Source organism: Carya illinoinensis, chromosome 6 (assembly GCF_018687715.1).
Source record: "Carya illinoinensis cultivar Pawnee chromosome 6, C.illinoinensisPawnee_v1, whole genome shotgun sequence".
In the NCBI taxonomy this organism is placed as follows: Eukaryota; Viridiplantae; Streptophyta; class Magnoliopsida; order Fagales; family Juglandaceae; genus Carya; species Carya illinoinensis.
In genome coordinates, this window is record NC_056757.1 from 22915473 (window position 1) to 22942817 (window position 27345).

At 38.5% G+C, this 27345-nt stretch overlaps 2 protein-coding genes and 1 long non-coding RNA gene across 4 annotated transcripts; 1 reads left to right on the forward strand and 2 right to left on the reverse strand.

The window, feature by feature from the left end:
- Window positions 1-263: 263 nt before the first annotated feature.
- On the reverse strand, window positions 264-6157 carry LOC122312405. Its single transcript, XR_006243178.1, has 2 exons — window positions 4892-6157; window positions 264-1095 (listed from the first exon to the last, which is right to left on the reverse strand). It is a non-coding gene; the product is annotated as an uncharacterized LOC122312405 (long non-coding RNA).
- Window positions 6158-7624: 1467 nt separating this feature from the next.
- Window positions 7625-8038, forward strand: LOC122312680 (uncharacterized mitochondrial protein AtMg00810-like). Its single transcript, XM_043127342.1, has one exon. It carries the CDS (start codon window positions 7625-7627, stop codon window positions 8036-8038), a length of 414 nt encoding a protein of 137 aa, XP_042983276.1.
- Window positions 8039-12200: 4162 nt separating this feature from the next.
- Window positions 12201-18579, reverse strand: LOC122312404 (cytochrome P450 71B36-like). 2 transcript variants are annotated; one of them, XM_043126993.1, is made up of 2 exons: window positions 17587-18579; window positions 12201-12976 (listed from the first exon to the last, which is right to left on the reverse strand). In XM_043126993.1, exons 1-2 carry the CDS (start codon window positions 18448-18450, stop codon window positions 12362-12364), a joined length of 1479 nt encoding a protein of 492 aa, XP_042982927.1. In that variant the 5' UTR covers window positions 18451-18579; the 3' UTR covers window positions 12201-12361. The 2 variants fall into 2 exon arrangements, with proteins under 2 accessions (XP_042982927.1, XP_042982926.1); XM_043126992.1 differs by having other exon boundaries at window positions 17539-18577.
- Between the last annotated feature and the right edge of the window lie 8766 nt (window positions 18580-27345).

A 27345-nucleotide genomic window follows, 5' to 3' on the forward strand; every position in this document is an offset into this window, starting at 1 on the left:
ACAAATTAAATACAAATTTACATTAAGAGTATTATGGTTATGGACTTATGGTACAATATTAGACGAAGCTTTACATCTTAACAGAACAAGTGAATAAAAAAATTAATTACAACAATAAATTATGAAATAATATACATTATATTTCAAAACAAAAAATGGGCTATCAAATGACAAAGTCCTCAGTCTTCATGGAATCATGCATGGAGCCAGCCAGAAATCTTGACATTGTTGCTCTGCATACACTAATACACTAAAACAATTGGTGTTATTTTTAATCCCTTGCTCAAGTACCATTAACTTAGCAATACTGTCAAGGGATATTCCACAGAAAATGCAAAACTTAATTTGCTGTGAAAAATCAATATCATATCTCTAACAAGTTACACAATACAATTATATAGGCAATATCATAAATAAATATGTGCATTAGGGATTTAGACAAGTTTTGAAATCTGATATCACCGTGATAGTCACATAAGTCAGCAAGTTCCCAAAATCTGATAGAAATATGTGCATCAGTGATTCAGCCAAGTTACCAAATGCATTATGCAATTACCACAGAATAGATCCAAAACAACGACCCAGCAATAGGCAATAGCCAATAGGCATGACTCATATCAGCCAGACAACAAACTGTGAGGTAGACAAATTGACAACTTCAATGGGCATACATAGAAAATACTCAAAACTCAACACTCTCATACCAGCCACAAAATATCAATACAAAATAGATACAAAATGCAGTTTGAGACAGTTACCAGCCATAGGCCCACAATACTCTCATTCTCATATCATTGGCAGTTACCAAATAAGTTACCAAAGAAGTTATAAGTTCATAACAAGTTACCAAAGTTCAACAAAATCAGCCAGACAAACATATAGATGGCCAACTGCAGTGTCCAAAACAGATGTTCACAACAAGTTACCAAAGTTTGAAATTAATCTCATTCTTCTAACTGCAGACTGAAGTTACCAAAATTTCAGGAAATTCACAATGATAGGAAGTTACCAAACTTATACAAAATCAGAGTTCACCATCTCAGAAGTCAACAAGTTCCCAAACTTGAACAAAATCACCATGACAACCTGCACACACTGATCCAGTAAAAAAACATTAATATAATTTTTATTCCCTTGCAAAATTACTCAAGTACTTTTAACTTAGTAATATTGTCAAGGGATGTTTGCAATGCAAAATTTAATTTGCCATTTAAAGTAAATTAAGGAAATCTGGATGGTGAGGAGTTAGAACTTAGAAATTACCTGAACTATCATGAATCATATCATCCCAAACAAAATCAAATAGAACAACCAAACTGTCCAAATATTACAAAGTAAACTGTCCAAATATCATATAGCAAATAATATAGACTAAACAAAAAAAGATCAAATAAAACTAGAAAACTGCCCAAATGCTCCATTTTTTCAACATGCTCAAAAAACAGAATGTAAGTTTGTATGGGCCTATTACTGTGGCAAGAGAATATGAGTTTCTGATGGAACATCCATCTATTGACAAGAAAAAAACAGTAGTTAGTATTTTTGTGAATAAATTAATAATAGTAAGTATAAAATAGTATAATAGCAATAGGCAATTAAAATAAATAAAATACACTTACAGAATTTGTGGATGATCTTTTAAGCCCATATAGTGCTCTAACCCAATCAGACCCACATAACAACATCTGGACAGTTTCAGTCTTCAATGAAGCTCTATGAGGATCAATGACTCTGCCTCCTGTGCTGAATGTTGATTTTGAGCTAACTGTGGTAATTGGAGTAGCCAAAATATCTCGGGCCAGTTTGGACAAAGTTCAAAACTTGAGACTATTTGTTTTCCACCATTCTAAGGCATCAAAACTTGCATCTGAACCCTCTTCACAAATATAAATGCTCTCCTCTAAATAATTGTCCAGTTCTGATTTACTAGGCTGCACGGTATCAATACTTCTAACAAAAGATTTAAATAATGACTGGCCACTCTGCATGCTTCTCCCAGTCCCAACACTTGAGGAAGAACCAAATACATTCATTCGAGCATTATCCTGCTCTCTTTGTGCCTCAAGAGTTTAATTGTATTCATGAACATACTCATTATATAATTGCAAAGAATATAATTCAATATTCTTTGCAGCCTTTGGCCCGTGATAAATTAAAGGAAAAAAAAACCGGATCAGGACCATTTTGAATCTAGGATCTAACACCGCAGCAATTGACATCAATAGATTACACTCCCCCCAATGTTTGTCAAATTTAGCACTCATTTTTCTTACCATTGATTTCATGTACTCATTCTCATCTCTACTCTTCTTACCTAAGATGTCCTTCATTCTCCAAACTTCAAAAAGAAATAAGTTTGCTGTTGGGTAATCACTTCCAGATACAATATTGGTGACTTCATTGAAAATAGCTAATAGTTGACAAACATTTTCAACTTGCCCCCACTCTTCAACAGTTGGAACCCATTCAAAACATCTATCTCTATCACCATATCTAGGAAAAACTTCTTTGAACTGAATTGCAGCATCCAACATTAAATAAGTGTTGTTCCATCTTGTAGGCACATCTAAAATCAGTTTCTTTGAGGGCAATTGTAACTGTTTTGCAATTTCACTAAACTATTTTAGCCTACTCTCTGATGCTACTAGATATTTTATACCATCTCTAACACAATCAACAATATCCCTAATCTCCCCAAGTCCATACTGTACAAGTAAATTTGTTATATGTGCACAACAACATACATGAAACAGTTGGCCACTTACAGACAGTGTTGTCTTCAATCTAAAATCATCTTTCAACATCCGAATGGCAACATCATTAGAACTAGCATTGTCAATAGTAATTGAACTAATTTTATTCTCAATCCCCCAACTTTGGAAACACTTTTCTAAAGCATCAGAAATAAGAAGGCCAGTATGTGGAGGTGGCACATTACAAAAGTTCAAGACACGCCTCTGAAGGTGCTAATCAGAGTCTATAAAATGACATGTCACGACCATATATGAAAGTTTTTGACAAGAAGTCCACATGTCAGTTGTGATATGAACCTTATTCACATGTTTAAGCAAAGCCTTTAACTTTGTCTTTTCTTTCTCATAAGTTCTCATGCATTCTTTCTTTGCAGCAGCCCGAGACATTTTTTCCCAATATGGAGTGTTTGCACTCATGAATCTATTAAATACCACATGTTCCATTAAAGAGAATGGATATTCATGGTAAAGTATCATATGAGAGGCAAGCTCTCGAACCCTATTACGATCATAGGTAAAGTTTGAGACAGTGAAGGCACCATCTGCCTCCTTAGACTCAACTGCTAAGACTTTTTGTTTTTTCTTAGACCCCATGTATGGCAAACAAGTCAGCAGGTGCCTACGTAATGTAGTGGTAGAACTTGAGCGAGAAGCTTTAAATATAGTTTTACACCACTTACATTGAGGCTGTTTAACCCCATTGCTATCAACTTCAACAAAATCCTTCCATACATTAGAAGTCCTCTTTCTTTTCTTTCTTTCACAGGCTACTGTTTGAACTTCTGTGGAAGGGCCCTCAGTAGACACAGTATTAGGGGCCTGAGAATTTTGGGCAGTGTCTCTATCATTATCAAATATGGCCTCTACTAAGCTAATCCCAACAGAGTTTTCATTTTCATACTCCTCTACCGGATCAACATCATTAACTGGATCACCCATTTGGTGGGATCTAATATTTTGTAAACACAAAACTAGAAATATCCAATAAGCATGGGATCACAGACCAGAAATCAAAACAACCTTTCAACTTGGTGGCTCAAGGTGCCACCAGAAGGCAAAGATACTAAAAGATGTTAAAGTCAAAACAATTTCACAATAATAGTTTTGTTATACAGCCCTGCCTTGATGACTCAATGTGCCTCCAAAAGGCAAGGCTGATATAGTTGATTTAATTCAACTAAAACAGATGTTAAAGTCAAACTAATTTGACTTGAACAGTTTTAGTATTCAATCTTGCCTTAGTGGCTCGATGTGCCTCCAGAAGCAAGGCACCTCAACAACATAAACATAGAAGAAACTAGATAAAACTTGTCACAAAAACATGAAAAACACAAATGCCATTTCATACTTGTAATTAGAACAGAAACACAAAACAGATTGGAACAGATTAATCAAGCAACACAATTTTATGGTATAATTAAATACTTGAAGCGAGAACAATGTATAAACATTTATAATCAAGTAAAACAGATTCTACATATGCATATTTAAGTACTTGAAATTAGAACAGAAACACAAAACAGATTGGAACAGATTAATCAAGCAACACAATTTTATGGCATAATTAAATACTTTCTCAAGAACAATGTATAAACATTTATAATCAACCAAAACAGATTATACATATGCATATTTAAGTACTTGAAATTAGAACATAAAGAAAAAACAGATTGGATAAGAATTAAGATGAATCAAGTAACACATGGTAAAGATAACAACATTAAATACTTGAAGCATATGATCCTTTATAATCAACCAAAACAGATTCAAAAAAGTATATTTAAATACTTGAAATTAGAACATAAACACAGTTACACAACTACAAGACGGATTGTAAATTTAATACTTGAAGCAATCACCATATATGATCCTTTATAAGCAACCAAAACAGATTCAAAAAGTATATTTAAATACTTGAAATTAGAACATAAACCCAGTTACACAACTACAAGACAGATTGTAAATTTAATACAACCAATACATGTTAAATAAAACATGCACCACTACTTAAGGCCAAAATCACCATAGGATCAGATTAATCAACCCAAACATGAACAATAAAGCATTATTAAATAGTTCAAGCAAGAACATAAAGCATCATTAAATAGCAATTAACTTGAGAGGCTGAGAGAACTCACTTGCGACTATAAATTTTTCTTTGAGCACAACTCAGTAGGCAAGATGATTAGGCAAGCAGCAAAGACAGATATAAAAGCAGAAAGCTCAAGTTAGACGCCAAGTTCAAAAATTGTAAGCAATAGCAAAATAACCAAAACATGAAGTTAACACTTAACGGCCTAAGGTCTAAGTTCTAACAGGGCATATTCAACTATTACAGATTAAAAGAAAAAATTAAAATTAAAACATAAACTTAACAATCAAAGTGATGGACAACCAAAACAGTCATAGTCTCAGTGTCTCACAGTTATCAAAATTAGCATATACGACTGCTTCATGATCACGATTCATGAATGACAGTGTACTTAGATGATTTCATGTAGATCTATTGTGCCCACAATACCACAAATCACAATATGAAAAAGAGTTAGGATAGAACCAGAAATGGGCATTGAAAATAGCTAGATAAAACTATAACTAGATAAATCAATCAAATTTGCCAACATTCCCAACCAAATGCGTAGAAAAAGGAAATTAAATTGGGTAATCGACTCGTGGATGGACGAATCGACGAACCAGAGAACCACAAGCCACAAAATCAAGGAAGCAGTGGTTGGGAGTCATAAATGCATGCATTTAATGACCCATTTGTCGAGGACCGGCTGCTTTCTCAGAGGCTGAGATTACAGCCATGGTTCCCCTCTAAAACGGCTGTTGACTGCATCTGCTAGGGTTTTTAGCAGACTACAGAAGCAGCCATTTTCACTCGATGGCCCGAGGCCCCTCGAGAACAAATGCGGCCCAAATGCACCACACAAATCGAATGATAGATTAAGATGGCATATAGGAGGTAACTAGTAAATAGTAATCGGTGTAACCGTGTAAGCATAAGAGATTCAGAGAATGGATAACAGGAGAAGAAGCTAGGGTTTCTCGATGGGTCTGAGAGTGAGAGAAGAGAAAGTGAAGCGGCAAGGCCGAGAGAGTGAAATTTCACTTGGTGAAAGTGAAACGTGAAACGGCGCAACAGTAGAACTGTAGAAGACTCGAGAAGCATTGAAAGTTGTAACCCTAGGGTAAATGTGCCTCCATTAAAATCCAACGGCTCCAAAGTCCCAAGAAAAAGTAACCACATATCCAATGGTTCAAATCAATCTAGGGTTTAATCGGCTCTTTAATTAAATTTATACTAGCATAAAAAAGTATATTTAAATATTGTTCTATTAAAAAAATACTATAGTCTATGCATTATAAATTATAATACATGTTAATTTTTTTATATTATAATTTTTATAATTAGCAAGTAGTGACTGTAGTGTTGTAAAAAAAACTATATTTATTTAAAATAATTAATTATACTATAAAATTGTCTAACATTATATTTTATCAAACATTCTCCAAATTGGTACTCATAATATAAATTTATAGTTATATTAATTAGTATAATATAATAATACTATAGGCTAATACCGTATATTAACCAAAAAGAGTATTCTATTTTAGAAAATATTATAAGTTATAAATTATAATGCATGTTAATTGTTATATAAATTAATTTTTAAAACTAGCAAGTAGTGTTGCAAATTCATAGAATATATAATGATATAATCTAAGAATCATAGGTGATAAGTATTTAATAATTATGTTATGATAGATTAATAAAAATATTGTAAATAGAATGATATAATTATGATTTATGAGTGATATGTTATAGGGCAATAAGTTATGACTATAGCTTATAGACTATAACCTAGAGCCTTATTATCCTATAAGCATAACTTCTTATATGACATTTCACTATTTGATAAGAATAAGATAAATATATCAATATCATATATTAATATTATAAATTAAATATATAAACTTATAGTATATGTAGAAGAAAATGTTTAACTATAAGTCACTATAATTCTATATACATAATTAATAATACATATATAATTATTGATTATTATATATATATATTTTATATTTTACTATATATGTATAAATATATACGAGTCGAGCTCACGAGTCGAGTCGAGCTTTATACGAGTATATTCACGAACATTAATCAAGTCGGTCGAGTTTTATACGAGTTTGTATCGTTTAATAATCGAGTTTATTTCTGTGTTTACGAACGGCCCATTTAATATTCGATTCAAGCCGATTTCGAGTTTATTCGAGTCGAATTCGAGCTACCTGTCGAGTAGCTTGTTTATTTTACAGCCCTAGCTGTAGCAGCAGTTAGAGGGTGGAATTTGCATCGATTGGATGTGAACAATGCATTCCTCCATGGTGATTTGGAGGAGGAAGTTTATATGAAGTTTCCACCAGGATATGCTGATAGTAATTGTGCAAAAGTTTGCAAACTTCATAAGAGTTTATATGGATTAAAACAAGCATTGAGGCAATGGTATGCCAAGCTCTCATATTTCATTGTTCAAAAGGGGTTCAAACAGTCAAAAGCATATTATAGTCTGTTTACAAGGTCAGTGGGAGAATCCTTTATAGTTGTGCTTGTCTATGTGGATGATCTTATCATAGTAGGTAATGACATGGATATTATTCATTCTCTCAAATCTTCCCTACATTACAGATTTAAGATAAAGGATTTAGGTGTTTTAAAGTACTTTCTTGGGTTAGAAGTGGCACGATCAGAAAAGGGGATTTATATATGTTAAAGAAAATATGCATTGAACATATTATCTTACTCGAGGACCACTGGAGCTACACCTAGTAAGATACCTCTAGATCAAAACAGCAAATTGCCCATGGATCAAGGTGCCCTACTTAAGGATCCTTCTATCTACAGAAGACTCATTGCGAGGCTTCTTTACCTCACCATCACCAGACCAGATTTAGCATATTCAGTCAAATTGCTTAGCCAATTCATGCAAGCTCCTAGAGTCCCACATTTAAATGCTGCTCATAAGGTGCTAAGGTACATAAAGAGAGCTCCAAGACAAGGCTTGTTGTACTCTTCACAATCTAATCTACAACTTGCGGTGTATTGTGATTTGGATTGGGGAGCATGCCTAGATACACGAAGGCCTGTGACAGGCTACTGTGCCTTTCTTGGTCCTTCCCTAGTATCTTGGAAATCTAAGAAGCAAAACACTATCTCTAGGTCCTCAACTGAAGCTGAATATAGGGCCATGGCAAGAGCTTGCTGTGAATTAACTTGATTAAGGCTTTTACTTCAAGACTTAATAGTAGATCATCCCAGGCAGCTATATTACATTGTGACAACAAGGGTGCATTACACATTGTAGCAAATCCAGTGTTCCATGAACGGACTAAGCATATAGAGCTCGATTGCCATTTGATCTGTGATAAAGTTCAAGAAGGAAGTGTCATTACTAAGCATGTAAATAGTGGATGACAAGTTGCAGATATATTGACTAAGGCACTGGGATCTAACAGCTTCTACACACACTTGCACAAGATGGGAGCAGAAAACATCTACTCTCCACCATGCGGGGGCCAGTTGAAAGCACAAAAGGAAATGAAAGGTGAGTGCACCATCATGACCATGATCCAGCTAAATTGGACAGCCAACAAGTCTAGAATCTCTCAGAAGAACAAGGAAAGAAGGTGGGAGCAATTGGAATAATGGATTAAAGTTGCAATATGGGCAGCAACGTGTTTCTGCTTTTTGTTCTTTTCTATTCTGTTTTCATGTACAGCACAAAACTTTGTTTTCTTTTGTTACTTTTGTACAGGCTTTGTCATCACGTGTCCCCATTACTTCTGTATAAATATCAAGCTCGAATGTATAGAAAACATAACAATAGAAACAGTTCAACGAGAAGAGCAAAGAAAAGTTTTTCTAATATTGCCTTACTTGTTTTTTGTTCTTCAATAGCAGCATAGTGTCTGCAATTTTCTAGTTTCCCTTTTCTTATAAGTTCATGTTCTTTATAAGATTCTAATGGGATTCCAATTATATCATTGACTAGTTCTTTTAAAGTATAGGTCATGTGGTTTGGATATTCCATTGGGACATTACAGGAACCACTCCAAACAAAGGTGCTCTTCTACAAGTTATTTTAGAAGTTTTCTGAGATATTCCACATTCGTTTTACCATCTCATTCACAGGCAGAAGATTCGCTTTGCAACCAAGTAAGAGAGAAAAGGTTGCTTCAATCATATTTTTCCCAACCAATCAATGAACAACACAATTCAAACTCTAACAAATGAGTGAAAATGAAAAGCATACCATCATTCCACCGTATGCTTAAAACAGAACTTAGTCTTGCAGTTGAAAAAACATAGAAACATATAATATTTGATTTTCAATATTTCTAGTAACTTACAAGAAGACATGGCTAGATAACGTTTATATATATGGTACCAAAACTGTTCGAGGTTTTCTTTTCAGAGATGGAGATTTTTTATGTTAATTACGTTGGAACTCTATTCAAACTCGTGGTTCGCAAGTGGTGCTGTCAATGGGAGAAGAGGACAAACACATGATAAGGAACTTTCAAACTCGTTGTTAGTAAGTGGTGCTGTCAATGGGAGAAGAGGACAGACACAGGAACTTTTCCACAACCCCTTTCTCAGGATAAAGATTTTTATAGATATAACATGAAATGAAATCCATCTACTCTGCTCATCAATCTCACGCTCTTTATTCATTCAAAAAGAAAATTAAACGAGATATTTTGCTATTACGAGAAACGTTTTTCAATCTGCAACCTTAAAATTTGTCTGTGAAAAATTGTCTTTTTTATTCTTTTTATTTATTAACTTTTTTTTCCCTACCCTTATCTATCTTGGAACTCCAATACAAAACTTCCTTGCCCTTCCACCAGTTCTTGTCTTTTGACTGGTTGTGCTAGTAGATCTAACGTATTATGATTTATTATTGTGCTGATATAAAAACCCATAAAATCGAAAGAACAAGAAAATTGTATGTGAAGAAAAAACATCCATAAAATCAGAAGAAATAAATCAATCCAAAATCCACAAATCACAAGCTAAAAATAGAAACCCAGAAAAAAAACTAAATCCATAAAAATATGAAAATAAAAGAATGAGACATTCTTGTTTAATGCGGTACTTTGGCCAGGATGCGGTGGCTCTTTAATATTCAAATAGAAACAATGCCACAGATGCGGAGTGAGAGTTATGAAGAAGGAAAGCTACGTAAATTCTTTCGAATACAGAATGATCACTAGCAAAAAACTATGGCGGAATTTGATATTAGTTTTCGAACATCTAGACTTGACTAGACAAATAAGAACAAGAAGCACAAAACCAAGCGCATGAGAAAAGGGAGCATACCTCAGCTAATCAAGTCGATCTTTGAGCAACAGTCGAGAAGAAAGACAGTGTGTGTGTTAAAGACTCGCGCTGCCGTCTGCACAGGCTTAACTCCACTCTCCATGAAGGATTTAGATCCTTTACACTACTTTCTGGACGTTGAGGCTACACAAGCTTTTGAAAGGTACTTAATTCTCTTACAATCCACATATGTACTTGACATTCTTAACAGGGCCCAAATTCCATATTGTAAGCCTATCATGACTCAATTGTCAAGCAAGACCAGCAATGCTCAATCTGATGTTCCCTGCTCGAATTCTGCACAATTTCGTAATATTAGCACCCAGCTTCATTACCTCACTTATACATGATCTGATCTTGCTTTCAGTGTACATCATATTTCATAATTTATGCAACAGCCTACTAAAGCCCATTATAAATTGGTTAAAAAGATTCTGCATTATATATGTAGATGGAACCATTGATATGAGGCTGCATGTCTACTCTAGTAGCAATGTGAATCTCTAGCTATGCCTTCCCTAGTGATGTTGACGTGGCTGGTTGTCCCATCATCCACCACTCTATGACAGGCTAGTGTATATTTCTTGGCAGCAACCCCATCTTTTGGTGTGCCAAGAAACGACCTCCTATTTTTTAGTCAAATACTGAAACCTAGTATCTTGCTATATATGACTCGCACCTCTGCTGAACTCATTTGGCTATCTATTTTCCGTGATCGTGTGGTGTTATCCCCAGCTCCTCCAACTCTATTTTGTGGCAATATATATGTCCAATCTAGCCATGACTATTAACACAAGTTACATAACTTTTCATGTGTGCGCATATCAATGTTGACTATCATTATGTGTATAACTTACGTGTAGCTGTCTCGATCTACTTTCAACCTTGGCAATTTATTTTTAGGATGCATTGGGTCTGAATCTTGTACCTACCAATACATGGCGTGGTAAAATTCAAAAATGGCTATCTCAGGCTTAGGCGGTTTTGCAAATCAACATTGCAATTGGCATTCTCCCTTCATTAATAAGCTGGTCCTTGTGGTTATATAGTTGTAAATGTGCTAAAAGATCAATCATTTTTTAGCTCAACTCATGAACACTAAAATGAATAAGCCTTTCACCAAACGCTCTGATGGTGACTTTATAGCAACACGGTTTAAAGAATATTCTCGTCCAGACAAAATCTATGCAGATATTGAAGTGGATGTGCCCAGCTCAGAGATTTGCTAAACTTACCATTGATCGATGATAGTAGCCTTGGTAATCCTGGTCGAAGTGGAGCTAGAGGGATCCTTCGATATAAGAATGGTCATATGATTTTCGTCTTTGTCAGGTTCTATGGTATTAATTTTAACAATTTTACAAAGATAAGAGCCTTAGCTGATGGTCTTAGTTTATGTGTGAAAATAAATATTAAACAATAGAGGTTGAAACGGATTCTATGCTAGGGATTTAATTGGTGGGCAAGTTCATTGGTGTAGTCAGAGATTGTGGAAAGACGCTAGAGGGACAACTCGTTCAATGGTGATATGACTCTACCATTCCTTTAGGGAAACGAACCACGTTGCAGACAGACTAGCTAAATTGAACATTAGAGGTACAAAGCTGTTATCCAATTCTAGAGACAACCTTCCAAAAGCCATTAGGGGAGAGATTTGACTGGACTAAGCAGGTTTACAAGTTATACGACATCGATAATATGATTTCAATGTTAAGCATATTTTGTTATTACTTTGTCTTGCTTTGATTGCAAGTTTCTTTCTTAAGCATGCACTTGTGGATCGGATCTTTTGATTTGATGTGTGTTATGTGGATGATGGTTAGGGTTTTCTATTAATTGTGTTATTGAATTTTATTTTGATACTTGGTTTTGGATTTTAGCATTATTTGTAACCCCATGTATCTAGTTGTAATCACAGTTTTCTGTGTCATAAGTGAGTGCATTCAATAAAACACAATACTGTCCTCTTTATAAAATAAAAATAAAAATAGAGGGGAATATATAAGATATATTACATGAAAAAGAAATAATCAATTATCTCCGCAAACAAACATGTATAGACTAATTAACAGCCATTTATTTCGAAGCTCTAGTCTTGCATATTAATTGTAGCTGGCAGCTACAGTATATATATATTACAGGAAAGTAGATATTCCCTAGAAGATATTCAGGGTTGCTTTCAAGCTCATGTCATCATCTGATAACTGCCAACTTGCCTCTAAAACAACTTGACTGGCACAAGATTAAGAGCTGTTTTCTTGCTAGTAGTAAGGCTAAGACCAAGCGACTCTTCCATGTCAATATCTTCCTCCTTCATCCCCGGCGGCAATTTCCAATCGAAACAATACAAAAGATTTGCCAGTGCAAGCTCAATCGTTGATGTTGCCATATATATCCCAGGACAACCTCTTCGGCCAGCTCCAAATGGCAAAAACTCAAAGTTTTGGCCTTTATAATCAACAGAACTATCGATGAACCTGTCTGGGATGAACTCTTCTGGGTTCTTCCAGTATTGGGGATCCCGTCCTATTCCCCAAGCATTAACTTGCATGATTGATTGAGCTTTAATATCATAATCGTGGAGCTTGAAGGGTACCATGGTTTGTCTAGGGAGAAGCAAAGTGGCCGGAGGGTGCAACCTCAAAGTTTCTTTCATTATCATCTTGATGTATGGAAGGTGATCCGTGTCAATTTCAGTGACTCTTCCTTTGTTTCCAACGATTTTTCTGACTTCATCTTGTGCTCTCTTCATCACTTTTGGGCTTTTAACAAGCTCTGCCATTGCCCATATCATGGTAATTGCACCAGTGTCGACTCCACCTAAGAAGAGATTCTGATGATAGAAAAGATATTGCATTCAGCAGATGAAAACCTTTATTAATTCGTAAATATAAACCTTGAAAACGAGAAAATGAAATTAATAGCCTTGGGTGAAGGGATAGGAAGCACTGGGTTTATTTGGTTAACAAGAATTTAAATTAGAATTTTTTGGAGACGTTGGTTATTGAGTTTTGTGATAGTAATTGGAAAAATTGTACAAAATAAATTATTTGAAATATGTTTGAAAAATGGAATTAAGATAATGTTTGGATATAATTCTTATCTCATCTCATATTTTATTTCATTCTCAAGTTTACTTGGAGTTTACTTGGAGTAATAACAGGGAAACCAACCAGTTTACCAAAGAAAGATTGGATAGGGGCTTGGGCAATTCACAGTTATCTCTCATGTTCAGTTACATAGATATTTACACTCTTCCTGCTCAATCTTCAGATCACTCTCCCCTTTTTGTTTCCATGTCCAATGAGCTCAACAACTGTTTTCAGAAAAGGCATTTGTTTAGATATGAACGCTCTTGGGACAAGAAGGAGGAATGCAGAAAGATTGTTGAAGAAGAATGGAGATCAAAAACAGCAAGGGGAAGCAAACTCCACTCAGTATTGGGAGGCTTGACACTATGCAGAAAGGCTCTCACTAGATGGAAAAAGATCTGTTATAAAAACAATAAGGAGTTGGTGTTAGAACATTTGCAGGTTATTTCGAGGCTTCAAGAGGAGAATATGGGGCAGTCTGGGGCTGTTATTAAGGGGAAGCAGAAGGCAGTAGATCAATTACTAGCAGAAGATGATCTAAGATGGAAACAAAGAGCAAAACAAAGATGGTTACAAGATGGGGACAGGAATACAAGGTATTTTCACATGTGTGCCAACCAAAGAAGAAAAACTAATAGGATTAGCAAGGTTGAAGGGGAAGATGGCAGTCTCTATACTAATCCTACTCAGGTGTCAGGGCGATTTCAAGCATATTATGAGAAGTTATTTGCATCTTCTCAGCCTGTAGGAATTGGTGCTTGCTTACAAGCCTTGACTCCTAAGATTACAGAAGAAATGAACACCTTTTTGTGCAAAGATTTTGTGGCAGAAGAAGTGAGAGTGGCAGTTTTTCAGATGAACCCACTGAGTTCACCTGGACCAGATGGGTTCAATGTAGGGTTCTACCAAGCACACTGGCAGGTGGTGGGGGAGGATGTGAGTAAAGCAGTGCTCGACTTCTTGAACCTTGGTAGAGGAGATCTACACACCATCAATGACACCTTTATTGTTTTAATTCCCAAAAAGAAAGACCCTTCCAAGGTAACTGACTATAGACCTATTTCTCTTTGCAATGTAATCTATAAAATTATCTCTAAAGTCATTGCAAATAGGTTGAAGAAAGTTTTACCTGCTCTTGTATCTCCAAACCAGAGTGCTTTTATACCTGGTAGGCTTATTATGGATAATGTGATGGTTGCCTATGAAGCTATGCATTCTATGAACAATAGATTGAAGGGTAAATATGGTTTTATGGCTTTAAAGTTAGATATGAGCAAGGCCTATGATAGGGTTGAATGGGAGTTTCTGCTTTCTGCATTGTCTAAGATGGGCTTTCATGAGAAATGGTGTGGCCTGATTAGGAAGTGTTTGGAGTCAGTTTCTTTCTCTTTGCTTATGAATGGCTCTCCTCAGCAGAAATTCTCAGCATCTAGAGGTTTGAGACAAGGTGATCCCTTGTCACCTTATCTCTTTATTCTATGTTCTGAGGTTCTAAGTTGCATGTTGTCACAAGCTGAAGTTTCTGGAGCTATAACAGGAGTTCCTATTGCTAGAGGCCAGATTTGCATTAATCACTTGTTTTTTGCTGATGACTCTTTGTTGTTTTGTAAAGCTTCATCCTTAGAGTGGAGCAACTTGCTCTATCTATTGGAATGTTATGAGAAGGCTTCTGGCCAAAGGTTGAATAAGGAGAAGACCTCTATTTATTTCAGCAAAAACACTCATTCTGAGATAAAGGCAATGATACTGAGTATAGCAGGTGTTCGATCATCATGTTCCTATGAGAGGTATTTGGGGCTACCAGCTTTTGTTGGAAGATCTCGATCCAAGGCTTTCTCATCTATCTTGGATAGAGTCAATAGTAAGATATGCAACTGGAAGAATAAATTATTGTCTAAAGCTGGAAAAGAAGTGCTGCTGAAAGCAGTCATCCAGGCCTTACCAACTTATTGCATGGGGGTTTTTAAACTTCCTAAAGGTTTGCTTGGTAAGATTAACAACATGATGAGACAATTCTGGTGGGGTCAACAGGAAGGTGAAAGGAAGATTAATTGGATTTCTTGGAGGCAAATGAGCAAGTCTAAATCAGAGGGGGGGCTTGGTTATAGGGATTTTGAAAGCTTTAATATAGCCTTGTTAGCTAAACAATGCTGGAGATTACTCCAATCTCCAGATTCTTTAGTTGGTCAGGTTTATAAACATAAATATTTCCCTAACTGTTCTTTGTTTGATGCCAAGGTAGGTTCTTCTCCCTCTTTCATATGGAGGAGCCTGTGTGAAGCTAGAAAGCTGGTGTATGAAGGGTCTTTATGGAGGATAGGGGATGGTGATCAGGTGTGTATTTGGAAGGATCGGTGGATTCCTCAACCTGACTCATTTAAGATTCAAAGTAGTCCCACTACTGTAGACCTGAATGAGAAAGTGGCAAGTCTTATTGACCCAGTGACAAAGGGCTAGAATTACTCTCTGATTAGGAGTTGGTTTTCTGCAAGAGAAGTGGATCTCATAACCCAACTACCTGTTAGCACCTATGGGTGTCCTGATATGTTAGTATGGAGATGCAACCAGAATGGCCTCTTTACAGTAAGGAGTGCCTATCACCTACAAATGGAGCTACTTGAAAAGGCTAAGGGACAATGTTCAACTGCAGGGTCTGAAAGTCAGTTGTGGCTATCTCTATGGAATCTCAATGTGCCTAGATCAGTCCTAATTTTCATGTGGAGAGCTTGTTTGGAATCTCTTCCAACCAAGTTCAATCTGTATAAACGCAGGGTGGTGGACTCACCTATGTGTCCTATCTGTCTATCAGAAGAAGCATCAAGTTTACATGCCATCTGGTCTTGTTTGGCTGCACGAGATGTCTGGTGTCAAGGTTTCAAAAAGCTGCAGAAGGCTGTCTTTGATGTCTGTGACCTTAAAGGGCTACTCAAGGCTTGGTTTTCTCATTTTGGACAAGATCAAGTGGAGGTAATAGCAGTTATTGCACACAAGATTTGGCAGAGGAGGAATAGACTTCTGTTTGAAGAGAAGTTTACTCATCCTTCTGATTTGATGCGCCTCAGTTTGCAGGCAGTGAAGGATTTCCAAGAAGCTGCTGTTACAGCAGAGTCCCATCTACCAGGTCCTTCATCTTGCACCAGTAGCTGGACAGCTCCACCTGAAGGGTTCTATAAGGTGAATTGGGACAGTGCTTTATGCAAAAACACCAACATGGTGGGCATTGGCATAATTGTTAGGGACCATGGTAAGCATGTAATTGCAGCCAAAAGGATGAGAAGAATATTCACACAGGATCCACTAATTGCAGAAGCCTATGAGGCATGTCAAGCTGTGAGATTTGCTCAAGAGATTGGCCTTAGGAAGATTATTTTGGAAGGGGATTCTTTAGTTGTGATCAATGGCATTAATCAGACTGAAATCAGTTGTAGTAGAACAAGGCCTATCATCTGGGACATCAGAAACTTGTTGGCTCGGATGGAAGTTTGGGAGGCTGTTCATACCAAGAGAGCAGCCAATTCGGTTGCTGACTGTTTAGCTAAGCATGCACTAGGGGCAAATGAGGATATAGTTGATTTGGAGTTTTGTCCACCATGTATTCATTCTCTTGATTAAATTTATTAATGAAATGATTCTTTTCAAAAAAAAAAAATACAAACACTTCCAAATTAATCATTACAATTTTTTCAAAGTAATCATTATAATTTTTTCAAACAAACAACAATTCTAACTTTTTCAATTTTCAAACTAAAAATTATATTAAAAAATTATATTTCAATAATATTTTAACTTTATAATATTTTTTATTTAACTTTTTCTTTCTCATTTCTCAAAATCTAAAAAATATTTAACTCAAACTATCTCACTGTTAATCACAAACCATCTTACTATTATTTACAAAATTCTTATTTCATCTCATTCTCCAAAAATCCCCTAAGACTATGTTTGGATGTTGATATAATCTTAAATGATATATGAATCATACTGAAAAAGTAATGAATCGTAGTAAAAATTATTAGGATTTTTTACTATAGTTGAAAATTTGTTTAAATATAATATTTTTAAGATTTTTTAGTTTTTAAATTTTTTTAGTTTTTATTTTTGTTCTTTTTGCTTTTCACTTAAATCTAAGTAAATCATTGAATAAAAAGTTGAAATAGAATATTTTTTTTTTTTTAAACTTGAAAGATGGTTGAATTGAAGTTGAAAAAAAAAGCTTAAAAAACAAATAAATAAAAAAGAAACCGAAAAAAAGAAGAAGAAAGAAATAAAGAAAGAAAGAACTTAACAAATCAAGACCAATTACCAAGAGGACTGCCTTAATGTTTGCTTTAGAGAAGTGAACAGCATCAGCCTCGGTTTGCTCTCGCTCTATTTTCAACAGCACATCAATAATGTCTTCATGCTCTGGTTTTGTTCTGTCGGGCTTGAGATGAAGATCAATCACCTGTTGGAAAAAATCATCCAACTCATGGAAAATCCTTTCCAGCCTTTCAAGTCTACCAGAGAGCCTGTCCACAATCCACCCCACGTATGGAACGTACTCAGATGCATTGAAGCTCCCCAACATGGCTTCAGCATTATGAACAACTTCTTGAAACCTTTCATTATCTAAATCACTCCCACGGAAACTCTTACCAAAAGCAATTCTAAAAGTCACATTTGCAGTGAGAGAAAACAACTTCTCAGATAGATCAACAAAAGTTGCAGAAGAAGAAGACTTCCATATTGAATTGATAAGCATATCCACTTCTTCTTCCCTAATGGGTCGATATGACTGCACCCTTTTCACACTAAAAACTTCAAGAACACATATTTTCCTTATCTCTCTCCAATATTGGCCATAAGGTGCAAAAGCGATGTCTCGATAATTGTATGTGAGTCTTCTGGTGGTGTCTAAGGGCGGTCTACTGCAACAGTCAAGATCATGAACTTTTAAGACCTCCCGGGCAGCATCAACAGAAGATATGACAATATTTGAGATTCCACCGAGCTTAATTAGCATAACAGGACCATATTTTTTAGAGAGTCTCCAGAGAGATTGGTGACGTAATTCACCAAGTTGATGCAAGTTACCAATAATGGGAAGCTTTGGAGGGCTTGGTGGTGGATGCAGCTGCTTGTTTTGCCTTTGAGCTGCATGCTCCTTTTTCATAAGCAGCAGCAGAGGAAGACATATCAGAAGAGCAATCCACAAGAATATGGCATAAAGATTCATTGTTGAAGCTCGATCTTTTGTGTTCAACCAAGGTTCCTAGCTATGAAATTGTTCTTCACCCCTGATTTGAATACATATCAGGAAAGCGAGGAAAAATGTGCCCTTCTTGTTCACATTAGCTAGGCCGCCGGTGTCGCATTCGTAATATTTAATTGGGATATTTATGATGATCTAATATTTACGGTCACGTGGAAGTTAGGACCCTATCTTTGGAAAATCAAAAAAAGAAGATATTTATATGTATAGAGTACGTAAAAGATATTTATATGTGAAAGATATTTATATGTATAAATATAAAAAATATATTTTTATTTTTATTTAAAAAATATAAATAAATATAAAATTTATATAAAAAAATTTACTTTTTAATAATAAATCTTACCTTTCTAAAAATAAAATACACGACATTTATACATGACGTCATCCTGGATTCACGCTCAAATTATGAGTCGTGATGATTTCTCCAGTTTGAATGGCCCTGGTTTGCAGTACGATTATATCCCAGTCGTGATGGGATTTTAGATGGATAATGGTATTTAAATTATACTATATTAATAAATATAATTGTCATAAGAAAATAGGATGAAGAAAAATACTGCTATTTAGCATTCAAATTCTTCAATTATCATCAGGCTACATTTACCGTTTCGATAATGTTAGTCTAATGTCAATTTTTAAATATTTTAAAAATTAAAAAATACATCAATATATTAATATTTATTTTCTTAATTATTAAATAAAAATAATAATAATTAAAATTAAAATACAAGAACAGTTAAAATGAAAAGATAAATTTATAAAAGAGTAATGCTACATATAGTCATTTTTACGTACTCCCTGCGCACTCCACTGATATGATTGGCTGGATTAATTTTTTTTTAATATATAATTAATTATATCATTAAAGTATATAAAAGAATCTATAAAAATGACTGCACATATAATTTTTCTTTATTAAAATACACTAATATTTTCCTTCGCGTGTTGCAGCATAATTCAACATGCATTGCTTTTGTTGTCAAGTCATGATGGGTGTTGGCAGACTCAAGGCCCCCACCCAGCACTCAAGTATGGGGCCTCTTTAAAAAAAAGGAAATTATTAATTTGTCACGCCACTTGTTCATCTTCCCATGGAAGCTATACTGTATATATTTACTATAGATACCTTGCTCTGTCAATTTGTCACATTCGATCCGATTAATATTTTTTTATGGAATGACAACAATTGTACAGGGATTTAAGATTTGAGTATCTTATTTTAGAATTCTCCTAAATAATTAAATTTTCTGTTCACGTGAGACTAATACGTCATTGGGACCACCTAAAATTCTTCTTTGATTCGTTCTTCCTTCAATTTTCTCTTTTACTCTTTTTGACAATCCTTTGGTAAAAATTATATATAAATATATATTAATGTCATGTTTCATACTCTTCGGTCATGTTTCAGGAACTCGAGTCTTCTTCACTGGGCTTGCAAAACTCGAATGGAGCTAAAAAAGGACAGCCTGGGGGGCTAGGGGAGCTTATGATACCAAAGTTAGTAAATATTTTGAGAAGATGGCAAATAAAACACTAAAGTAAAGGGTAATGAAAGCCAAAGAGCTTTCCTCGTACCCGGAGATTGGTATTTATACTGACGTATGAGAAAGAGGTAGATCCTCTCTGTCCTTGTGAGTCCCTTGTTCCCATCATGACTCTTGGTTCAGTCTCATTAATACAGCGTGCCTCATTAGCAGCACCATTAATGCATCACTTGGCTAAGGCTAGATTGCCATAAATGCAGTGTGCTTCGGCAGAGGCACAATTAATGCAACATGGTTCCCCGTCTGATGTGGCTATCTTGGTGTCTCTCCTAGTTCATTGATGAAATAGTGTTAAAGATTGAAGGGCTCCTCTTTGCTTCATGTTCACCTATGCTGATAAGTACTCAAAGGCTGGGTGTTCGATGCAATCTCCCTGGGTCAATTTGACGGGGATCCTCTCTGTTGGGCCTTGGGCTTTGCTCTTGGCTCACGTGCTCACCCCATCTTGGCCCCAAGAGTATGTAGGAAAATCTCCTTACAGTTACCCTACTAATTTCCATCTGGCGAGGCCGATAGGAATTTAATTCAATGTTTGCTCCCACTATCATACCCCTAGCTTCACATTGAGGGGTGGGTACCAACTTTATTGTTGGGAAAGACTCCCTAATACTTCCCAAATGATGGTCTTGCTCTATCCTCCTTAGGCGTGCTTCCCGAAGGTGGCAACAGTTAGTGCCCTTCAATCGCATTGGATGACTCTTTGCTTTCCTGCCACCTCGCAATACTCACTTCCTAGAAATCAAACCGCCCCCTTTCATCTTTTCGCCATGTGTCTCTTGAAAACGGTTGCTCTTCCTCTGGTTTATAAACTAGAGGGGGTTACCGTCTGCCTTCATAGTACATTTTTTGGCTGGTTGCTACTTGCTGAACCCTACCCTCTGCCACTGGCTCTAGAAAGAACTTCACAGTCCGTGACTCCTTTGAAGAGCAACTACATTGGTCCTCCTTTTGCCAGCAGCGGCTGGCGCTTGATCGTCTGATGTTGGAGCACATACCTGCCTCCTACCATGTCCTTGACACTGTAATCTTCGAGATTCCATGTCCAAATGAAGGGGCTGTCGATGCCCAAGGCTGTTCTTCTAAGGTGATCCTCTTTCCTACCATGTTCACCAATGGCTTGAGGTTGCCTTTCTCCCAACCAGTACATGAGGTGCTAGATCTCCTTGGCCTAGCTCCATCGCTGCTTCATCCTAACATATGGAGGCACTTGATGACCTTTTGTGTTTTATAGGGACCAGGCCTTACAAAGTACACATCTCGGGTGTGCCAATCTCATAGGCCGTGAGTTCCTTCTGACCCACAATGTACTAAATATCCATGGTCACTGCTATAACTTTAAAGCAAAGTAACCCTTGGTTTTTATGGATACGAAGTATCACGAAGTGAAGGACTAGTCTCCCAAGTTTTTCTTCTCGACTAGAGTTAGGTTGGCGTCCTTTGAGGGCTGTGTGGACCGCTACAAGCTCCCCATTCGGTGTGTTTGGTGCAAAGTACCTGAAGAAAGGGCCATTTGCTTCTCACCCTCCCCGACTGAGGAGAAGCACATTGGTATTGTCGCAGAGTGGGTGAAAAGTCATGTTGGCAACATTCAGTCGGAGGTTCTCCTTTCAGAGGAGAACATACAGATCTTCCTCTCTTTCTACAGGGGTGTTAGCCGTAGCCCAAAGGTCATCCTGGCCCACCCAGGCATGCCATTGTCCATAAGTGGCCTTCGCACCCTCTAGTCTCCACTAAAGGAAAGAAGCTCGTCCGGAGGACACAGGGGCGGGTAGCCGTCCTACACTAGAGGTTCAGGTTCCTGAGGGGCAGGTACTGGCTACTGTCGAGATTGTGCTCCCAACTAATTTGCCAAGCTCAGTAGGGGTACTTCATCGAACTGCCCCCATTGATGTGGCTATGGACTCCTCTTTCTTAGGGCATTTAGAATAATTGGAGAGGGGCACCTCAGCCAGAGTTTCAACTGAGAGTGGCTCGGTACTGACGCTGGGGGGCTAGTCGCTTTACTACAAAGTGCTTTGGTGGCTAGGGGCCCCAGACACTCAATAGGGGTAGGCACCCACCCGGTGCTATACTGGCAGTTGCACCTGCCTTGACAACCTTCTTAGTCATGGGAGGGATGTTCCTCCACCCGAGACCGGTAAATAAAGCAACGAGGCCATCGACATTGGTGCGAAGATTCTAGAGTTGCTAGAGAGCTTGGACCAGGTCACTGATTGGGTAACCACCATTGACTATAACATCTAGAAGGAGATTTATTGTCCGCCGACGAGTGGGCTCCTTCTGGATGTTGTAGTTAGCATTGACCCGGAGGGTCTGGGTTTGCCAACTGGGGAAGGAGGGCGATCAGATGTAGCTAAATTTGGTGATTGGTCCCTTGGCCCTTCTGCTGGGGATGAAGCTGATGGCACTCGTTAGGTTCGAGTGGCATCCTGAGGATCCAGTCGAGAAAGCTCCGTCAAGGTCATCCCTCCATTAAGCCAATGGCCCATGGGAGGGCATTGCAAAAGAGCGATCGTCCAAGCAATCAAGTATCTGTCCACGATATTCCGTGAGGAACACCATTTTCTCTTCTACTTTTCTTCCTTTATCGACTCTTCGAGTATGGTGGCTTACCTTGCTTTTATTTTTTGCTAGCACAATTGCTCTTCCTTGGCGGCTTTCATCGGAAATAGTCAGGTGGCCATAGTGGAGGAAAATCTAACCCTTTATGCAATGAGCCGAACAGCCCTAAGAGAATCGTTGAAGCAGGAGCTGGATGCTGCTTGTTCAGCTCTGGAAGTAGACAATAAGAAGTCAGGCAAGCTCAAAACCCACTTGAAGGAACTAAAGAAGAGGGCAAAGAAAGACGCCAGGCTAATAGAGGAGCTAAAGGGGCATGTTGTGGATATTCAGAAGAACCTCTCAGCTGAGGAATAGCTCGTCGCGGACCTTTAGAGGGGTCTTGCTCACGTTTGGGGGGTCACCTCTAACTTGGACAACCAGTTGAAGATGGTTGCACACGTCCGCAACACTGCCTAGGCCGAGGGGTGTGCAAAGTGCCTCAAGTCTTTGCAAGAATATCTTTTGTAGAATCTATAGCCATTCTCGTGGGAGCACGAGTAGTTCCTAAATGGCCTTGACTTCAACAAAGTTTCAGTTGAAGAGGATGCTTTCAAGTGCGGTCGCCAGCTAAGGATGGATCTTATGTCGGATGCCTTTAAGGAACCTGTCAACCTTCACCTGCCTATTTCTTTGGCCAGCGCTTCAAAGGATAAGGGTCCCAAGCTGGTACCCGATGTGCCCTGGCCTTATTTTTTTTCTTTTTTTTTTTAAGTGTGGACATTACGCGCTCTGTATATACATACCCTAACATTAATGAACATACTTCTTTTTCATTTTCTATGCTTTTTCTAATTGTTTGCTCTGGATTGATCTCGTGCTTATTCTTGACCAATCTCTTGACTGATTTCTGACTACCACATTACTGATTCCTGACACCTGCTTTACTTTAGTTTCTCCCCTAGCAATTCTTATCTAGTGCCCACAATGAAAATTTATCTACACCCCTACCTTCCTGTTATGGTCTGTTAGGCTAGGTCGCAGGATGTGCCGTACCCCGCCAGGCACCTTGACTTTCTTTCCCGGCTAGCCCTTAGGGGGATTTTCACCCTGCCAAGTTTCCAAGCCTTTTCCTTTTGTCGAATATGCAGTCGTTCCTTCAGTACCTTCCGGTGTCGTCTCCTCAAATCATTATGATGATAACCAGGTCCCTCGTTTCCCCTACAATCTTGGGCAACTGTTCAACTTCAGTAATCATAACAGAATTTGACGGTCTCACTTTGCATTTAAAGTGCCCCTTGATTCTCCAGCCATTAATTTTGTCTATCAATTGCTCTTTCCCACGTCTTTTCATTGGATGCCCATTGCTCAAACTGCTTAGATCACGAGGATTGGACCGACCGAGTAGGCTCCAGCTGTTCTAGATTCTAATCGTCACATTTGCCTATATATAGGGCCTTCCCTTTCTCATTTTTTCCATATCCTACTCTATACTGGTTCCTTTGTCCCTTCTTGTCTTCCCCAGGCCACTGGGTCTGGGTTCATCTTTTCTATTCCAAAATGCTTCATCTTTTCTGTGCCAAAATGCTTCATTGTTTTCCCTTTATTCGACCTCGCAAGCTTGGTTCGCGAATGGTTGCAATATGTTCCTCTTCACTTTGCAGAAATGTGTCCTCTTTCTTCATTTTCCTTGTCCTAGGCAGCATGTTCGTACATAAATGCATTCTCTTTCTTCATGCTTGGGGACATTGATGGAGCTCTCTTTGACTCGGTCGAACTACCTCCCCCTTTTGGATGCCCTCAATGTAGAAATCAACTCCGAGATGTTCCGATTCTTGACACTTTCTTCTCTCAGTGTTGCTTTTTAGTTGATTTTCTTCTGAGCGACCTTTAGTAGGGTGTAGCAGAAGACTTCCTCGTAGCTGCTATTGGTTCGTCATTGTGATGGAGATCTCTAGCCGTCGCCTTCCCTAGAGAGTGTTGTTTGCCATCGCTCCCTTGCGACATGTCCCCTGATTGGTTTGATAGGAAGGAACAACTAATGAGGCCACCGACTCCCAGCTTTTAGTGAGATATGATCTGGTCTGGTTCCTACCCTGCTAGGTGGTGCCCCCGGGTGAACGCCCTTGGTGTCGAGGACCTGATTTGTACTCTTTCTTTGTCTTGGAGCTTTTTGGTTGTATCTTGTCGCTCTGTCTTGGAGCTTTATGTTGTATCTTGTTATTTCAATAAAAATTCTATGCCTTTGTATTGTCGGGTTTACACATTCTTTGCATTCTTATCCTGGTGCCTCTGTTTCACTTTTTATTCTTCTTCTTGCTTGGTATTGATAACCTATGACTTACTGTGATTCCATTGGACGTCGGTAGGATCTTCATTCATCAGGCACTCTTCTGCTGCAATCCTCTATCTTGTCGCTGAGGTTGATGCTTTACTTCGGGTGGTCATTAGACCTACCCACACTCCATTGGGGAGAGCTCAAGCTACCTCAACCAGCCTACCTCTTTGATTCCCCTGAGGAGGAACTGCTTCAGGTGAATTTGTAAGGTCATCCGCTCTCTCACCATGAGGGGAGTTGGGGTAGGTATTCAAACCACCTGGGGGCCAGGTGGCCTTTGGCTTAGCCCTTCCTCTTGACTTCATGAAGAGGTAGGTGGTTTGGGTAGTTTGGGACTATGCCCAGTCCCACTAGTTGACATCGCAAAGAAAGATAAGATTTGGGTTAGGCTAGAGCTATGCCCACTCTTCTTTCATAGCAGAGGTCAATGTAGGTATTCGGGCCACCCAAGGGCTGGACCTGCTCTTTATAGCGGGAGGGGCGGAGTGGGTTTGGCCCAACTCTTCCTCTCTGTAGGTTATTCGAGTAGTTTGAGATTGGTCCCACTTTGGCTTGTTGATGCTTGTAAGGAAGATAACTCCAGCTTCTTTTTTGAGCAGTTGAGGACTGACCCACATTTCACTGCGGGAAGGATAAAGCAGCCTTAGGCATTACAACCATCCTTTTGATATTCCACGAGGAGGTCAATTCAAACAGCAACACAACTGATCACTCTTCCCCGCGATGGAAGTCGAGGTAGGTATTTTGGCCACTGGGGGGCAAGTTCTACTCTCTACCACAGGAGGTCCCGTGGAGAGGTAGGTATTTGTGCAATTTGTGACTAGACCTACTCCTACTCATTAACATCGTAGGAAAGGTAATATTTGAGCCAGGCTGGTGCTGGGCCTACTCTTCTTTGTAGCGGAGGACGGGGTAAGTGTTCTCCACCCGTGGGCTAGACTCGTTCTCTACCAAGGGGCCCCGCATAAAGGTAAGTATTCGGGCAGTTTGAGATTGGACCCGATTTGGCCTATTGACGCACACAAGGAAGGTAATCTTTGTCTTCAGGGGGCCAAGGGCCGACCTGCACTCCGCCACAGGAAAGGGGATTAAGCATCCTTGGCCATTGTGCTCACCCTTTTGCAACCCATGGGGAGGTAACTTATTCAGAGCTCGATGTTGCGGGTCCACTCTTCACTGCGATGGGGGTCAAGGTAGGTATTCGAGCCACCCGGGGCTAGACCCACTCTTTACCGATGGAGAGGCTGGGTGGCCTTCGACTTAGCCCTTCCTCTTGACCCCCTGGTGAGATAGGTATTTGGGCAATTTGAGACTAGACCCGCTCTTACCCATTGGCATCACAATGAAGGTAAATGTTGGGTGACAAAGTTGTTGTCCATTGCTAACTTTGTTAAATAGGTCATCTTATTTTATAGCGTTCCAAAAAGTTAAAAAAGAATGAAACTGAAGAGTGGAATTTGATCCTTGGAATCTCTCCCTATAATGGCTATCTCTAGCACCCTGCATCTCCCTTCATGTACTTGCTTCCTCCCCCACAAGCCCAGCGGGGCGAGCCACGAGCTAAGGCCTACATGTGTTTTTGAGTTATTGGATGTAACACTCGCTTGCTGTGACCTGCTCCCCTCAAACCTCTCCTAAGCCTCACACAGTTGGGAACTTCATTTCAAGGTGGTAAGTTAAGGTGACTGCCCGCAGACTATTGAGGGTGGGTTTGCCAATGATAGCGTTGTAGCATGGCGGGACCTTCACTACCAGGAAATCAACCATGATGGTAGCAGTGTAGGCTGTAGTGCCTATGAGGATTGACAGCATGATTGTCCCCTCATAATGCACCATATCCCCAAAGAATCCCTTCAGCAGTGTAGGGGCTGGTTGTAGTCTTGCAACATCAATTCCCATCCAGGTGAAAGCTTCCTAGAATAGAATGTCTGCAGAGCAATCGTTGTCAACAAGAATTCTTCGGGTGGTAGAGTTGGCCATTAGTATGGTTATAACCAGCGCATCATCATGGGGGTACAACACCCTTTCTTCATCATTCTTCCCAAAGGAGACAATTGGAGTTGGCTTACTTCCTCGGTGCTTGGCTGGGCGGTAGTTTGCTTAGTATACCTCATGATATCGAGCTCGTTATGCATGGTCCTTCCTATTGGAGGATGTGGTTCCTTCACCCGCAAAACCTTTGGCAATAGTCTAGATTTCTCCAAGAGGGGGGGCCCTGCCGTGGTGGTGATTGATCAAGGATGGTTATGTGGCTACTCTCACTCGGGTAGTCGTCTGGGCAGACTTTCTTCCTTCTAGCGTTGGTTGCTTCAGTCGAAGATTTTGTCCCTCCTTCCCTGATACTGTCTTTGAGGAGGTGAGTGACACAGCTCGGCCTGCTCCACACGATCTCCTTCTTCGTGCCAAGAGCTGCATTGCTCGATATTGTGGGAGGTA